Consider the following 18,490-nt stretch of genomic DNA (forward strand, 5'->3'; position numbering starts at 1 on the left):
TTTAAACAGCCAGGAATTATGCTGATGCTTTGTCTTCATAAAACTGCAATGTGGGTATTAATCCCACTGTTCAAACAGGAAAACCCAGACTTACAGAAGTCACTTGTCCAGGGTTACACTGAGGGTCAGTGGAAAATCTAAGAAATAAGTCCACCTTCATGTCATTGTATCACTCCTTCTGGAGGAACAGAAGGCCCCAAAATTAAAGATAATCTAAATTTTTCCATAATCCCTACATGCTCCAAGTTCCTCACAGTCAGTTACCATCCTGGCCGAGTAGATGACATAGTCTCCCCTAGCCCCAAGATACACTGGGTACAGCACTGAGAATTGGGTAAATCATCCCACTCTGTTTCTCCATCTGAAAATTGAGAGGCCACACAAAAACATCTCCACAAATGTTCACAGGATCATTATGCACAATAGCCAAAAGGCAGAAACAACTCAAGAGTCTATCAAGTGATGGATGGATGAATTAGACAAAATGTTATCCACACAATGGAACAGTAGCCATAAAAAGGAATGAATTTGACATATGCTAGAATATGGATGAACCGTGAAAACATTAAGTGAAAGAAGTCAATCATAAAAGACCACACATTGTGATTCCATTTCTATGAAATGTCCAGAATAGGCAAATCTATAGCAATAGAAAGTAGAATTAGTGGTTGCTTAGGGATGGAGGGACTGGAGGCAGGGGAAGGAGGGTTTAGGAGGTGACAGCTAAAGGACACAGGGTTTCTTCCTGAGGTGAAGGAAATGTTCTACAATGCATCATGGTCACAGCTGCACAACTGTGAATATATAAACCACTGAAACTTCCAGTTATAAGATGGTAAGTACTAGAAATGTAAAATATAATTAGCATGTTATATATGAAAGTTACTAAGAGAGTATATCCTGAGAGTTCTCATCACAAGGAAACCCTTTTCAATTCAATTTTGTACCTATACGAGATGATGCTCACTAAACTTATTGTGATAATCAATTCATGATGTATATGTCAAATCATCATGCTACACACTGTAAATTTATACAGTGCTGCCTGTCAATTATACCTCAAAACTGGAAGAGAAAAAACCTACTGAATTGTACACTTTAAGTAAATTGTGTGTGAACTGTATCTCAATTTTTGTACGTACACACACCCCTCAGAGTGAGAAGGCTGGTCTAGATAAACTCTGAAGGTCCTTCCAGTTGTCTTTAAGGGGACAGAACCATCTGTCATCAGTTCCAGCAGTGGTAACTTGGCCTGAATGGACTCAATTTGGTAATAAGACCAGTCCCATCAAAGGCCACCTGAATTAACTTTGCTCCATGCCCTCCCCCTAAGCCCTGAGCAACTTCTGCTTCCATATGGTGGATGACCTTCTTCCTACCTTAAGGAACCCAAACTGCAGACATCTACACACCCTCTGACTCTAGGAAAGAAACAGGGCAGATGCAGCCCACCTCCAGCTCTGGTCCTTTCGCTTTTTACAGAGCTCCTCCTCCGAAAGTGTGGCTCCAGCCTGAGCTCTACCCTTCTGAGAATATTCATTTGCACTTCGAGGGGCGCAGCACATTTTGTACGGATCAGATCTGGAGCTGAATCATGGTTTCCTTATTTTGAAGCTTCATCTTGAGCAACTTACTTAGCTACTTTGAGACTAAATTTCCTGTGAGATGGTTATGAATAAATTCCCACTACCGTTATGGAAGTAGCATGTGTACCATTTGAGGATAACATTCCATAAGCCAAACACCATAATGCAAGCTGAAAGCAAAAACAGGACTCCACATAGTCACACTACATTTACCAGTGTTCAAGATCCCTGTGGGTTAGGAAAGACTGGTCTTAAAAAAAACTAGCATCTAAGACAGGAATTCTATCGAAGCAGATGAGATAACTAAATTCAGCATCCTGGGGGTGAAGTCATTCTCATATGAGGCAAGTGAAGAATTCAAGGTGCCTGTCTACCCTTCACAAGTCGCCAAGGGATGCACCAAACTCCCTCACACCAATACTACTGTGAAGCACTCAAGTTACGGAGAAAAGGGAGCAGTTCCTAAGAGAGTAAGAGATTCAGAATCAAGCCAAAATCCCCTCTCTCATTAGATCAGTGCAGATCTTATAAAGCTTTACAAAGGAGGTCCAGGAAGCTGGTACTGAGGCTCCACTGTGGGTCTGGCACTCCAGACAAATATCCAGCCCTATCCTAGAGCTGGTTAGAGATGAGATGTGAGGAATAATATGATACACTCTCTCAAGCTCCCTGAAAGCCCTTCCTATTCTGAGCCCCCACCCCTCAAATAGCAGCCTAAGACCCAGAAGCCAACAGGGTTCTCTGGCCCTGGTTCAAAGTGAGCCAGTGGTGACGAGCCATGATAGCCTCCATCCATCCCATTTACTGCTGAGTATCTACTGCTTGCCAAGCACTGTGCGAAGTGCTTTACATACAGCACTCCATTTAATCCTCACAACTCTCAGGTAAAGTAAGTAAAGTTACTCTTATTTCACAGAGGAGAATGCAAAGCTCAGAAGGTTTAAGTTACTTGCCTAAGGTCAAAGATCAGGTTTGTACCAGAGCCAAAATTGTTTAACCTCAGTCTTGCCATCTGACAAATGACACCAACTATCCTGCCTCCCTTACAGGGATGTATTGAAGATCAAGTGAAATCACTAACACCAACATGAACTGAAGTTTATTACAAGTTTACTACCTAAAATCAAAACAGTGTGAGGACTCCTGACCTCTAGGGAGAAGATGTAGCTCCCGAACCCCAATCACCTCCCTTTATTTGGGTCAAGCTAATGAGATTTTCTTACCTAGTACCAGGGTTCCTTTCTCCTGATAAGCCCGTATTAGATAAATGGAGAATAATGGTGTTATTCTAAAGGCCATTCTTTGAGTAGGTCAAGAGAAAAGAAAAACGGTGCCAGGTTTCAGAACTGGCACTCCCATTCCCCTGGCCCTGGATACTGCAGCCCAGCTTTCTCACCAACAAACCTGCTCTGCCACCCCAAAGGCCTGCTATGATGAAAACAACAGTCTGCAAGCAATTGAGCAGAAACTCTAGACAGACAACCCAAATTCAAAGGCACCTCAAGATCCTCTAAATCTACGCAAAGGAAAAGGGTATCACTCTCTCACGCTACAGTTGTTCCTGAAGTCACCTTCCCCACAAAGGTCCTACCCAATTAAACTGCCTTTGCAGATGAAGCCTTTCAGACTGTTATGCTTGCCCTCAGCATCACATGATTTTTAAACTGCAATTTTCAGCTTTGTAATTAGTCACACACATTTTTATTTTCACAAGATATGTATGGTTAAGCACACAGGTCCCAGAATCAGACAGATCTGAGTTTCAATTCTGGTTGGAGATGTTAAGCAATTATGTAGTCTCAGAGTCCTTACCTATAAAATGAAGATATTTGTAGTATAAACCTCACAGGACTGTTCTGATTACTAAATGTGATAATACTGTGGGCTCAACACAGTGCAATAAACGTAGCTATTCATTCACCAAAGAACAGGTTCCATTTCTTTTATGATCCTCAATAATTAGAGCAGAGCCCTTCCTAAGTGTGACTAATATTCCCTCTTTAACTCACTCATCTGTTTATGGGGACCCCTAAGAGCTACCTTTATTCATACTACACCTATCCCTAAACAGGGCTCCTGGTTTCTCTCCAAATATAACAGGTATCTCTCATCTTCGTTCGCATTCCTTACACCCAGAAATCCATACTCACCCACCTGATCCCATCCCTAACCCTACATGTCTCTGCATGTCCAAATCAGACCCGTTTTTCACCCTTTTCAAGAAGCCTTTCCTGATTTATTTTCACCACCTTCCCTTCCTCCCCTCCAACAACATACATACACAACTAAATGTGATTTCTCTTCTTCCTGGTATATTCAGTTACCCTCCCTTACTTTCATTCTTACTAGAACCATCCTCATCCACCTTGCTATCTAATAGAGGGCCTCTTAGTACTAAGCAAGCATGTAAAACTGATATTACATAAAACAAAAGCATTGGGGAGATCTGTAGTTCTTAATACAATAATGTTTTCTGAACATTTATCCCTTGATGTTCACAAACTGACTTGGACCAGTAAGACCCTCATGCTAGCTTCAGGAATTTGGCCACCCTGAGACAACCAATCCTGGTTCATCCTGGGACAGAGAGGAAACTGCACAGCTGACCTGATCTTCAGAGGTTGTTTTGTTTCCCTGCCTCCCAGGGGTCCTAGAAAGGAAGCAATTTCAGAGATGAAGCACCTAAAACTCTTTGGATACAACACACTGTGTACATAAAGTACTTCTACGAAATTAAAATGGGAGAAACCCCATCTCTGGGCCTTAGGTTCTTCTCAAAGAAAGCTTTAAACTACCTTGAGCTCCGCCATCCGAGCTGTATAAATATTGCATGTGTACTCCTGTAATTACTAAAACACAAAATCTCCAATATATATACTCAGTAGCACAGTATCATCAGTAAGCACTTCCTCACACAAACCTACTTTCCACTGCAATGCAGATCTGGTAGCTGTTAATATGTGCGTTGTACTTCTGTGTTTACAGAACACATTCACATATACAATGCCATTTAATCCTCACACTCAAACCCTGAGATGTTGAAATTATCATTATTCCTGTTTACAGACGAAGTAAATAGAGTTTAGGCATATTCACTGACTTACCAGAGATCATTCAGAGATCATGCAGCTAGTAAGGCAAGAGTCAAGACTCAGGGCAATTATTTCTCTATAGCACACACCATCATGGATTTCTACATTTTGATTGACTACAAATTCTCTCTTAACAACATCTCCTAGATAATTCAGAAATCTCCCCAGCCCACCAGTGTATTGGCTCAGCCACTATTCCTGCCTCACCACCTTCTCCCTATCCTCTGCCATCAAGACCCCACATAAAGAGTAGTTTCTGACAGTAGGTAGAGTGCGCACCCTGGAATCAACTGCCAGTTTTAACTTAAATTCACCACTAGGTGGAGCTAATCTCAACAATCTAAAGCTTACAGGCTAGGTCTTTGGGAAAGAGCACAGAGGGGCCAGAGTTAAAATATAAAATAGCTCAATAAATGGTTTAAAAGAAAAAAGAAATAGTAGAGTACTGGCACAAGCTTTCCCACCTTTGTGAGGCTATGCCCCAACACTCAGTAGCCCATGATCAGAAAGTTAAGAAAGAATTTTCAGTTCAGGCCATATGGCTCAAAAGCATGGAACATTTGCAAACCCTCACAGGTTCCCCATTCCAGTTCCTGCCTCTGAGAGGACTGGCCACATGACTGCATCAACCTACAGCTAAATCACAAACCAAGCTACAGAAACTAAGACCCTATCCAATCAGATATTAATGCATCAGTATGAGGCTAATACAGAGGAAGACTATTTAACCAGTCTTAAAGAAAGAAAAATCTATCCAGCTGGAACTATATTCACCGACAAGAGAGGGGGAAGTAAAGCCATACAACACTGCCCCACCCTCTGCCCAAAGGTCTCACAAATGATGGGGGGAGGGGGGATCTACAGCAGAGAAACAAAGTGACCTTGTTTTTAATTTAGCAAGAGATTTCATCTCCTAGAAGTCCAATTTAATGTTGGAGTAACTTCAATTTCATATACATTTTTAGCACTAACTTACACTTTGGAATTTGGGCCTGTGTACTCTCTGCAGATGAATTAGAATATTCCTGAGAAGAGTGGAAAGGATAACCATCTCCAGTGAAATCTGTACAGTAGTACACTTGTCTAGAAGTTATCAGGGAAATATAGCCTATCTCTACATTCTAGCTTTGACTTGGAAAACCTTAACTGAGCTCTACAACTCAAACACCTGCCCTCCTCTCAAACTGCTGCCTCAATAAATCACTTAGGAGACTCCCAAGCAGTCTCCGTGCCGGTCCACCAGTAAGACTACATGACTAGGAACTCCGTAAATCCTCTTTCTGATTAAGGATTAAGAACTGAATGCTGGTCTGGGACCTCAAGTTTGGAAAACCTCTTCCTCAAAGGAGATAAAACTGTGAAGACTTGCAGCCCAAAATTACTCTAAAATTCATGTCAGATATAAATAAAACCTTAAGAGATCATCTTGTACCACAGTTCTCAAACCTGGTGGCATATTAAAATAATCTGGTGAGCTTTCAAGTGATGCTCCCCCCAACAACCGCCAAAATAATTGGAAAACAAATTGTGATGCCCAGATCCTATTTCCAGGGATTGCCTAAAATTGCCCCAGGCATTATTTTCTTTTTTTAAAATGAGCTCCCTGGGGGTCATTCACACAGCCAGTGTTAAGAACCACTGAGGTGTGCACTGTTTCCACACACAGCTAGTCTATCTTGGGAACGTTTAAAAACTAGACTGACCCTCAGGTCTTACCACATACCTACAGAGACTTGCATTTGAAACTTTGATAATAACTAAGTACATAATTATTTTATATATAAAGGCCAGGAGAGAGAAGCTGCACACCAAGTTAGGGCTGTCTTTCTCCAATGTTTCCCAAGCTCTGATAAATGAATGTGTGTCATGAACATGCACGTACAGATAAGATTTTACTCTCTTGAGAGCCAATCTAAATCGGATGAGACCACACGGTTATTCAAGAAGCAGCAGCTACCAAAACTGTAAAGGAAAGAAAATTCCAACCAGAAGTCAGGAACTCACATCTATTTTATTCTCTGCTGTATCCTCAGAGCCTTATTAAGTGCTTAAAAAATTTTTTTTGAATTTACTAAATATGAATGAATGAATATATGAGGGGCAGGTAGACTTTGGCCTTGGCTGTGCAGAATCCTCCGGGCAATGGAACGGGAGAAATGTTAAATGTGCTTGACTTTGTATTCCCTTTGTTTGGCTCACCAGACTCACCACAGGAAGTCCTCTCAGAAAGGCACTGCTCTCTGGAGCCAGGCTCCAAAATGAGAAAAATGAAGCCAACCTGAGCCCAATCTGAAGCCTGGAGGCAACACCCAATTGACCCACAGTGAGCAAGATAAATGCTTGTTGGAGTAAGCCACTGAGTGTTAGGGTGGTTTGCAATGCAACATTATTGTAGCAATAGCTAATAAAATAGCTTTTTTTAAAAAGGAGGAGCTTTTTAGAAAAACTCAAAGTAATACATAAACATACTTTTAGTATTATAACAGCCCTGGAAAGAAAATATTAAGGTGAGATATGTTGATTTATGTAGTTAAATCACCATGCTCTGAAGTTGGGGGAACCTGGAACAAGGCTTACAGAAAACAAGGACAGCTAAATTAGGAATGTGATTTAAAGCTAATTTCTTTATAGTATCATTCAGATACCCTAACTATGAAAGAGCTAAGCCCGTTCTGAAAGACAATGGAGATGCTACTTCTTGGTGAAATGCTGTCCCTTCCCCACACTGTAATACACAACATTTCCAATGTGCTAGCTGTACCCAAGCAGGGATTAAGCAGGGTCCTTGTACACCAGTTTCCTAGCACTCAGCACCCACATAATCACTAATAACATCAAAATGGGAGGAAAAAAAGAAATAGTCCAAACCTAACAATGAAGAAAAATAAATACTTTATCTATTCTATGAAAACATTATAAAGATAACAATTATAAAACACCATCGATTTAACGACCACTTTTCAGGGAAAAAAGCAATATACGAATTTTAGGAGGTATTCTTATTATAATATGAAAATGTAAGGAAAAATATATCTTATAGTAAAGGAAATATTATAGACATTCCTTAGATTCTACAACCCTTCCTTCCCCTTAGAATATACTCCCCATACTGCCACAAAATCCAGCTCAAAGTACGCCAACTTTAACAAACTACGGAAACTATTTCCAAGACCTTCAGTAAAACACTGGTATTTTAGAGAAACAGTGATTAGTGTTGTATCAGTCTAAAGATTATAAATTTTGCCACAAGCTAAGTCTGCTAAGGACTGTTTTAATAACCCTTTCCAGCCTCTAGATCGCACTCCCTGCGCAGTATCACTCACTGAGCCAAGGATGACAGACAAGTTTGTTAACTCAAATAGAAAACAATGTTTAAACAGAAAACAATGTTAGCTTCATCCATCTGCCACCCACGTTCTTCTAATATGTGGAGGTCAAATTGGAAATATTTAATTAAAAAACGTTAGCTTCAATCAGTCCTCTTGTCACCATTGTTCTTCTGATATATGGAGAATTCACTGACACAATCATGTGACCTTTATTTCATTTATTCATTCTTGAAACCAAGTTCCCATCCAATTACTATTTTTAGAGCCACTGCTTATTGTGTCAAATACTGCTCTAGGCCAGGAATACAGCACTAATCAGGACGGACCTATATGCCACTGTAGTAAGAACTAAGGATACACAGTCCTTGCTCACAGCATGATCCAGGTTCTCTCCCTAGCATGGTCAATAAGAATTAAGTAAGATAACTGGTTAAAAGAGTATAGCTTAAATTTGCCTCTTCCTAACCCCTTCCCAACCAGCCCAGCTCAGTTCCAATACAATGTGGAATCACGCCAAACATAGCTCCATGCAGAGAACTACCAAAAAGAGGCTACACTGTCATCAATCTTATTAACTGGATTACCTGTTCTTAGTTTCTAAGATTCTCAAATTATTTTAGTGCCCTTAAGGTAAATGAATCATTCTTGTCACCTAAAGAAAATACGTCCCATATTCAAATTCACAGCACAGAATCTGAAATCTAATAGAAGCAGTTTGAGGTTAACCTAGGAGCAGTGGTTCTCAAACTTGGCTGCATTTTGGAAATATCTGGAAAGCTTTTAAATACATCATTGCTTAAGCTGAAATCTACTAAGCAACAAAGTCTGAAAACCACTGATTCAGAAAACTTGGGAAAAAACTAGCTGTTTTCCAACTAATCAATGGATTGGAGGTATGCTGCCATTTCCTTCCAACCATGTGAGCAGTCACCTTCCAGAACATTTCTTCAGTAAGAACTGTTAGGAACCCACTTGGTACTAAAGAGAAGGAGCTTGCAGGCTACCTGCCAAACTGAGGGGAGAAGGCACAAACCTGAATATGAGGAGGGGCAAAAAAAACCTCAAAATGAATTCCAGAAAAGAAATAAAGTACATTAAACCTTTATGCTTTAAATCTATCCTGAAATTTGTTAGAAATTGATGCTAATAAGAGTCAAGTTCCCAACCCTAAACATCTCAAAAGTAAAAGGCGGAGGGAAAATAACAACCCCCAGGCTGGCTTGTGAAGGGTTTTTTGTTTGTTTTTTTGTTTAATACATCTGAAAAGAAGGCATATACAAAGACTTGAGACATGAGAAAGCATTGGTTCAACACTAATGAAATCTACAAGAATTAGGATTTGGGGAGGGTAGAGAAGATTACCTAATATTTTTAAAAATTGGAAACTGCAACCAAAATAAGCTGGTAAAATCCCTATTAACACTTATGAAGAGTCTTCATAAGACTCTCCCCAGGATTTTTATTAAACTAGAGAGCCTCAACTGGCTGCTCTAGGGTTCCTCATATGCAACACAGAAATAAGGGGATTCCCCTGACTGGTCCCCAAGTTGTTAAATGTTCTCCCCACCCCCACCCCACCCTCAGCTTCTTAATGAAGCAGGTCTCCATCCTCGTAACTTGAAAGAGGATGTGAATCATCCCAGACATCTGTCTTCTAGCACCACCCCTTGGATTTCCTCTATATACCAGGTCTTCAGCTGTGTTCTAGGAACACCATATCATACACTATTAAGCTGCACATCTATGCTAAGCATATTAAGACAATGACTGACAGGGAAAAAAATGTTTTTTAATTACGTACTCAATCCATTTGGTGTATTTCAAAAGGTGCAATACTTTTCTTCATTTATCAGTGAAAGAAGTTAGAAATTAACTTCAAAAAAAAAAAATGAGCAAATGGCAAACAAATTTCCTTGAAAGTCACAGTCACATATATAGTGCATCCTAGAAAAGAGGAGGGGCAAGACAGGTTCCACCCACTTTCACGAGTTTCATCAAATACTGGACCTACTCAAGGGTGGAGAGAAAAGGCAACTTTCAAAAAGGAGTATATTATTAAATGAGGCGTTTACTATACTCCTTCCTAAGAGCACCAGGTGGGGAACATGTTTTCTAAACTAGATCTAGGAAGTGGAATGTGGAATCAATCCGTCCTCCTCCCCTTAAGGGCTGTCCAATGGTTAATGAATTAAAAAACCATGACTTAATAAAAACAAACCCCACACACACTCCCCTGCCCAAAAAGGAAAAAAAACAAAAAACAAAAAAACTTAAGATATCCCAGATTACTCTCCAGAGTGGAACCTGGGAACAGCTTCAACAACCCAAATTAGTCTGTTACAGAGTCATTACAAGCATGCCTTGCTTTTAAACAAAAAATAATAATTTTTTTTGAAACGACAAAACAAAAACTAGTACTGATCACTTTTCTGACAATACACAATTACTCAAAATTAACTAGTATTCAGAGGGGGAAGGGGGCCATACCTATGTGCCTTGTCTCACACGAGTGCATGTGGGTGGTGCAGGGCATTTGTCATTATTGCAAAAACGAATTTTAATTTTTAATCTTTAGTTTGATTTAAACATTGCTTTTAGTATGATGCCGACACCAGCTGTGCAGAAAGGGCTCTGGAGAGACGTTCATAGCAGCACACACCTGCGGCTCTTCTTCGGTTCCGGAGGTTCCAGGGCAGCCAATATTGCTTCGTCAAATACATTCTTTAGGCCTTTCTGAAAAGGGGTAGAAAGAAAAAAACGGCCAGTCTGATATTCAGTATAATAAAGTTGAAGATCAAATTTAAAACATTCAAACTCCCAGGAGTTGGCAAAGAACGAAACATTAAAGACAACTCTGAGTCTCAACATAATCATTTCAATTCACCAAGTTTCATCCAGGCAGGGCGCTGGAAGGACCCAGCAATTCAGGAGCGGAGGAGCAGATATTCATGAGCGAGACAGTGGTCCTTTGAGAAAGCTTTTTGCAGACCAATGTATGTCACAAGAAGCAAACAAGCACATGTGTCACTTGCTCATTCAGTATGAGTTTTGTAATGTGCTGCTGAAACATTTTACATAAAAACAAGTAAGCAGCTCTGCATTCAAATGAAACAGCCGGATATGGAACAGGACTGAGAGGTCGGGCACCGGGCGGTGGCATCCTTATTACATGGAAGGCGCAGGCAAAGATGGAGAGAGCGATTACAGTGGCTGCAAAGACATTCATTCTGAACTCCCTTTATCCCACCAATGAGAACCAAGGGGATTTAAGGAAGCAAAAATGTGGGTACCTGATACATATGAAAAACTACAGCCAGTCAGTGAAACAGGAATAAAGCTTCATCAGGCATTTATACAAACAAATGTATATTTTTAATTTCAAAATTTGAAGGTAACCACAATTGTATGTTTCCCTCACAACAATAAAATTAGAAGCAGGAAAATATAAAGATGGTAGCTTTACATCTCAACGTTAACAAACCTTAAGTCAACTGGTAAAATGGATGCTATTCTTAAAAGATAATGTAACAAATGATCTCATAAAGCAGTAGCAGGTACAGTATCTTTCCCACCCCCAGACTGACAAATACTCCACTACAGCACAGACAGCCAAAGCAACAGCAACACAAAGTTTCACTGCACAAAGGAAAACCAGAAAAGAATCCTCCCTTCCCCATTACACTCTACTAGCAGGTCACCCTTTTTCCATAAATTTTGTCATGCAATTACAATTAACAATTGATCATAAGAGTAAAATGATGTTTATGTTATTTTCTCCATCTAGAACTGGGATCTAGAAGTGTTTTAAGACTCTTCTTATTTTCTCCAAGAGGACATTCTTAATGCCAGACCAAGTTCCCTTTTGCAATAGTAATCCAAACCAAAAAGCTCTGAGCATCAGGCAACTCAAGCAGCAGAAAGTTAAATAAGTCCAACTTGACTACTGATCACAAAAAATATTCTATAAGATATTGCATTCTTGATCAAAAACTAATACAGAGGTTGCTCTAAGGTGGTGAGTAAAAAGACGCAGAGGCTTTCAAACAGGATGGTTTTATTCCTTTGTATTTAAACGATCTTTCTACAGTAGTGGGACAAGAAGCAGCAGCAAAGAGGGGAAGGAGAAAACAGTTTAGAATATACAGCACTTCCTTTTGGGTTGAGTTTCCGGAGGCTCGAGGGCAGCTAGGATAGCCTCATCAAACACATTCTTCAGACCTCTCTACAAGACAGAGGGGAGGAGAGAGAATAGCAGCCAGGTTAGAGGATTAGAAAGACTAGCAGATACAACAGCAGTCTGGATTAAATGGGCTGAATTCACAGAAGCAATGTGCCTCAAGAAAAATAACTGCTAGAAAGCTAGCTCTTAAGCCCATTAGCAGTAAAGTAGATAAATGAACCAACTTCTTACCTCAAAAAAGGTTAACTGAGCCATAAATCAATTTTTATGAAAATGTTACATGTTGACTTCTATAACAATCCCACCTTGAAATCTAATATCACAACATTTTAATGAAAATGCCAGGAAAGAAAAATGGATATGTAAACACAAAATACATGCACTGAAAAATTAGGCCTTGTAGAATTCCCTATTATTTCTAATGATAAGAAAGGCGCACACATTTTGGAACAAAATCTATTGCAATGTCAGGCTTCTGTGAATTCACCCCCTGAATAACTGAAGGACACAAATGGCAGACTAACAGGCATGCTACATGTTTCTAGATTCAATGACATATCTGGATAGGATTAATCAGGATTTCAGAGTAAAAAAGTTTCCCAGAACAAAAGGTTCAGACATTTAGAAAAAGTGTTAATTGTCCTGGAAAAAGTTCAAAGAACAGACTCTAGAAACAGCATACACTTCAGTTATTCAGTAATGTTAGAGCAAGTAACCACCACCCAATAGGAAAACAAAGAATGGGGTCCGAGAATGAGTTTTAGCAAGCAGTCCAATGCTTTTAGATGTTCGCATGGATATCAGAGCGTAAAGCATGGAGTGAAAACAAAGAATATTTTCAGATCTACAGGGATTAAGATGCAGAAATACACTTACACCTCAGCCAGAACTCCAGCGTGACAGTGTGACTCAGTAGTACTGGTACCAGGTCTACAGACTCACCTAAACTCATCTAAATCTGAAGCCACAGGTTTACCACCCAAAGAAGTTTCACACATTCTTCAGGTCAGTTGGATCCCAAGTAAAGATTTTCCCCCAAGTCCCAGAACACAGCTTTGGCAACAAGTGCCAGCCCCAGGCTACCCCAGGTGTCCCCACCCTATCAGCCTCCCCCATTATAATACCTTAGAGGACTGGCACCCACACATTCCATTAGGTACAAAATAAATGAGAAATAACAATAAACACTTTAAATTAAGAAGCAAAGTGGTTAAAGTTTTCTTCTTTCTGTGTCCTTTACAAAGTAGAATGCTAAACGAAAGTTAAAGTTCCTCTGAAATTCTTTCTACACACCTAGGAACAAACTCTGGTCATTGAACATAAAAGGAGAGAGGGAAGGTGGAAAGAGGGAAGGTAGAAAGGGAAATAAATTGTGTAAGGGAAAAAGTGCAGAATGACAATTAGAAACTAGGGCATCCCTTAATAAGAAGCAAATCCTTTCTTGCTTATTTATTGACAAAGATAAACCCCCTACAAGACTAAACTAATCTTTGCTTTAATCACAGTATCTGATTATACAGAGTTCAGTTTTAGAGGAACCAACGAACAGAATCTGGAGTCCTAAAAAGCTCTAGCTCCCAATATGGTACGAGAGACCCTATGTTCTATCCTCTCCTCGTGTGATTTCTCCAAACTTCAAAAGTTGGTTTTAAAAAAAAATGTAGTCACAGAAATAGACTCACAGACAGAGAATACAGACTTGTGGTTACCAGGGGGGTGGAGGGTGGGAAGGGATAGACTGGGATTTCAAAATTGTAGAATAGACTACACTGTATAGCACAGGGAAATATACGCAAAATGTTATGATAACTCACAGAGAAAAAAATGTGACAATGAGTGTGTATATGTCCATGAATAACTGAAAAATTGTGCTGAACACTGGAATTTGACACATTGTAAAATGATTATAAATCAATAAAAAATGTTAAAAAAAAATGTAGTCACTAAGACCTTTTCAAATTTCTATTCTCTGCAAAGTGACTCACTATATAAAACCATCCATACTGTAAAAAATCTTATATGGAAGCATCCAAGTTTCTAAAATGAGCTTCATTAGTGATCAAAAATTAGGTCCCCGTGGCCTACTCGCCTCCATTTCGCCCAAAAGCAACCCACATTTAGAGAATGAGAAAATGCAACAGTTATCAGACACAAATGTTCCACAAGATCCTTCTCAATCCACACATACACACACTCTGTTCTGGGATGGTATCAAAACATAGAAGCATCAGGTATTTTTAAAAATCTCAGTCAGTGCCATGTGTGAGAAGATGTAAAATCATCTCAACTTTTAAATGTCTGCTTTCACAACAGAACTAAACTGCCAAGGAAAACTGCATTTGAGAGAATAAAATTAGGCCTTGAAGTTATCCTGTGAAATATCCAGCTATGAACAGAAACGTTATCTTTACATATCCAACCCAGGGCTAAACTGGAGATTATTAAATTATGTCTAGGTCTTACATACTAAATACCTAGTACATTTATAATATGTAACTATATACACCATTTACCTTAGCATACATATTATCAAGAATCCAATAGTGTTTTTTTAACTTAAAAAAATTACCTGAAAAATTAGCAGCAGAAATATAAGTGGATCTGATGTAATTATAAGAAATCTCTACCCTTCAGCCCTGCCTTATTTTAAGTAGGCATGTTTGCTCACTGTTCAAACATCAAAGCACCAATACCAGCAGAATAAAAGAGTCCTATACTAATCACTTCCATAATCCCTTCTTTTGCCCCCAGAACAGTACTCAGAGGGGAAAACTGGTCGATGATACCAAGCAGGAAGAGAGGATGAAACCACATAGGTTAGTTACAACTCTCACTCCAAATACTCTTAACACTGCTCCCTGTCCTCGGAATCTGAAGTCTGCCATCAAATTATGAGAAATGAGGTCCTGGGTTCAGTTCCCCGTATCTCTATTAAAAATGAATAAATAAACCTAATTACTTCCCTCCATTAAAAAAATTTTTTTTTAAAACCCAAAAACTGAGAAAAGAGTTCCAATTAAGTCACTCAGGAAGAAACAGAAGAGAACCACATGAGGAAGGAATGCCTCCAAAAACATAAAAATAGAGGCACTATATAAAGGCACACTTGAGAAATGGCCAAGGCAGCTTTCTCTGATATGAAAGCCTCAATTATTATGACTAATTTCCTATCCCAGTTGAATTACCCCAGAAATAGTATAGCATCAGTTGTCAGTATTGATAATAAAAGATCAGATATATTTAGATGAAAATTTAAGTCAGCAGGTAGGGAGGGGAATCATTCATATACTCTCATAAATTTGTGCTAATCTGGACCTTTCCTGTATTTTTTTTTTTAACACAGTCCTTGACCACTACAAATGATTTAGTACAACATGGGAGCTCACGAACATAAGAGCTTTACTCAGAGACGAGTAATTTTCTCTATAAACACAGAGACCTCTAGAAGGATATACAGTATGAAGCTGGTCAGTGTCTTCCTGGGCAGCTTTCTTGAGCACTGCAGACCACTGTCAGAAATAACCCCTGAATCATATGCTCTAAGAAATTATTCAACTGTAAATATATACTGGGCTCCACACAGTCCTCACCTGTGTGAGTGCAGAACACTCCACATACTTGACAGCCTTCAGGTCACGGGCCAGCTTTTCAGCAGTCTCTGGAGTGATAGGCTTCTGTTTATTCTTGGCAAGTTTCTCAATAGTAGAGGGGTCATCTCTGAGATCAATTTGGGTCCCAACAAGCAAGAAAGGAGTCTTTGGACAGTGGTGAGTTATCTCAGGCACCCACTAGAGAAGAGAGATTTTAAAAAATACACCTGCATTAATCCACAAGCCTCCAAAGCTATTTACAAGTCCAACAGAAGTTCAATGACAACCTTTTTTTCAGGGCAAGAATATATTATCAACTCACCTTTTCTTTCACATTTTCAAACGAGGATGGAGAGACCACTGAAAAACAGACTAGAAATACATCTGTTTGTGGATAACTCAGCGGTCGTAATCTGTCATAATCCTCCTGCCCTAAGGGGGAAAATATTGGAGAAATTAGCAACTGAATCTTGGTGCCCTCAAAGCATTAAAATCACAAGTCAGTCAGCAGATTAAGCATGCATCATTAATGAGAAAGCAACTTATCTAATAAAATGTATGGTTTTGTAACAGAAAAATTTGAGCAACATTCTCACTCAGCTAAAATATTTCAGACCCTTAGAACAGCAATGAATAATTCGTAATTATTTGTTTTATTACTAGTTTGTAGTTTTCAATCTCTGCATCCAATTAGCAACCCAAGAATAATGTAACAAAAACAATAAACTGTTGCTACAGAAATGACTAAAAATCAATTCTTCTCAGATCTGATTAAGAAAAAAATCACAGTGAAACCATCTAAGGAAACAAATCTCAGTAAAACCCAGCTGATAAAATCCAATGCCCATCATGACTACCAAAGCAAGTTCACATGTTTAGTTAATGTGTACATGTTAAGACCAGTACCTGAAACTGAAAATGCATAGAAAAAAATAATTCAACAAGAATCAATGGGTGCTAAATCAATATAGGGGAAACTTTAATGAAAAACAGACTATTTGTATGGTCTTAACAATTACTTATAAACTGCAAGGGAAAGAACATAACTACACTGTGAAGAAACGACATCACCTTGACTCAGCGATCAGGGTTACCATCCATCATCAATGAGTGGCAGAGGAGTACCATGTACCTCTAGTAGATTTACACCCTGAGAAAAGACATCACTAAGGCAGTATTCCAACCAAGCTAGCATAGCTTGTATCTAATCAAAGAAACAGACAAAAATCCAAAATGAGGAACATTTTTATAAGGGGAGGAGGAAAAGAGGATTCCTGGGCTTATATTTTATTAAAATGTCATGAAAGACACCCCCTTCCCCCACCAAAACAAAGTGGTTGAAGAACTGATCCAAATTACAAGAGACTAAAGAGACATGACAATTAAATGCAATGCACAGTCCTGTACTAAAAGCAGAGAAAAAAATGGACTTGGATCAATGGAAAAAACTGGAATATAGATGTTAGATTAGAGTATGGTATCAATGCTAAATTTCCTGAAGTTGACTACCACATTATACAAGCGTCTCTTTTCTTAGGAAATACATATTTATTCAAGGCTAAATAGCAACTCACTCTCAAATAGTTTGGAGGGGAGGGGGGAAATATGTTCATATATGTTGAAAGAAAAAAATAAAGCAAATAGGGTAAAATGTTAACAATTCGGTAAATCTGGTTAAAGGATACATGTGGGCTCCTGGTACTATTTTTGAAACTGTTCTGTAGGCTTGAAATTATTTCCAGATAAAAAGTGTTTAAAAATATTCAAACATTTCCAAAACTGTGAAGGGAAGGGAGGAGTCACAGATGAAGGATTTAACATTCCAATTTCAAAACTGAGCTACGGGGGAAGGGTATAGCTCAAGGGTATAGCTCAAGTCCTGGGTTCAATCCCCAGTACCTCCTCCAAAAATAAATAAACCTAATTACCTCCCCCACCATCCTGTCAAAATAAAAAATAATTAAATACAATAATCGATTTTTTTTTAAACTGAGCTACAAAAATCCTTTATATTAAAAGAACAGTTAAGTACTTAATGACACGGAACTGTATACTTAAACATGGTTAAAATGGTAAATTTTATTATATATATTTTACCTCAATAAAAAAATTTTAAAAGGAAAGTTAAATATTTTGTATGCTGGTGAATTTTTTTTTTGCCAGGCTTGAGAGAGAATACAAGAATTAAGGGTAGCTATCAAAATATGATAAAGATGTTACTATTATTGCCATTTAAATAATACATCATAAGTAGACAATAAAGGCATTGTCAGGATAATACTCTACAGAAAGTGAAGGTTAAAGGAGAAGTCAAAATAAAGGATGCTACATGGGAGAGGGTATAGCTCACAGTGGTAGAGTGCATGCTTAGCATGCATGAGGTCCTGGGTTCAATCCCCAGTACCTCCTCTAAAAAAAGGAAACCTAATTAATTACCTCCTTCCCCCTGCAAACTTAAAAAAAAAAAAAAAAGGCAAACAAAAAATAAAGGAGGTTACAAAACAATAAAATCACCATCATTACCTCCAGCGTTTACCAAAATTTACGATAGCGATATGCTAGGGTTAGAATCAAAGGATTTAAAGGTATGCACTAAGATGTATAACTCTGACTTCTTAAATTATAATGTACAATTATAGACACAGAATGGATTAAAAAGGATAGAATGGACTACAGGAAAACGAAATCAGCAAAACTCCTTAACAATTCTCTC

General features: G+C 38.8%; 1 protein-coding gene across 2 annotated transcripts in view; it reads right to left on the reverse strand.

Annotated features, from left to right (window-relative positions):
- Nucleotides 1-9,775: 9,775 nt before the first annotated feature.
- The window catches only part of CDC42 (cell division cycle 42), a 43,954-nt gene continuing 35,239 nt past the window's right edge, over nucleotides 9,776-18,490 (reverse strand). The window contains exons 4-6 of one of the 2 annotated variants that reach the window (XM_010979823.3): nucleotides 16,100-16,209; nucleotides 15,778-15,975; nucleotides 9,776-10,740 (exon numbers count right to left, since the gene is read on the reverse strand). In XM_010979823.3, the coding sequence (XP_010978125.1) occupies nucleotides 10,651-10,740; nucleotides 15,778-15,975; nucleotides 16,100-16,209 (398 nt within the window). In that variant the 3' untranslated portion in view covers nucleotides 9,776-10,650. Of the gene's footprint in view, nucleotides 12,230-15,777; nucleotides 15,976-16,099; nucleotides 16,210-18,490 lie in introns of both variants that reach the window. The other variant, XM_010979824.3, reaches the window with a different exon arrangement.

This window comes from Camelus dromedarius, chromosome 14, assembly GCF_036321535.1.
Source record: "Camelus dromedarius isolate mCamDro1 chromosome 14, mCamDro1.pat, whole genome shotgun sequence".
Lineage (NCBI taxonomy): Eukaryota > Metazoa > Chordata > Mammalia > Artiodactyla > Camelidae > Camelus > Camelus dromedarius.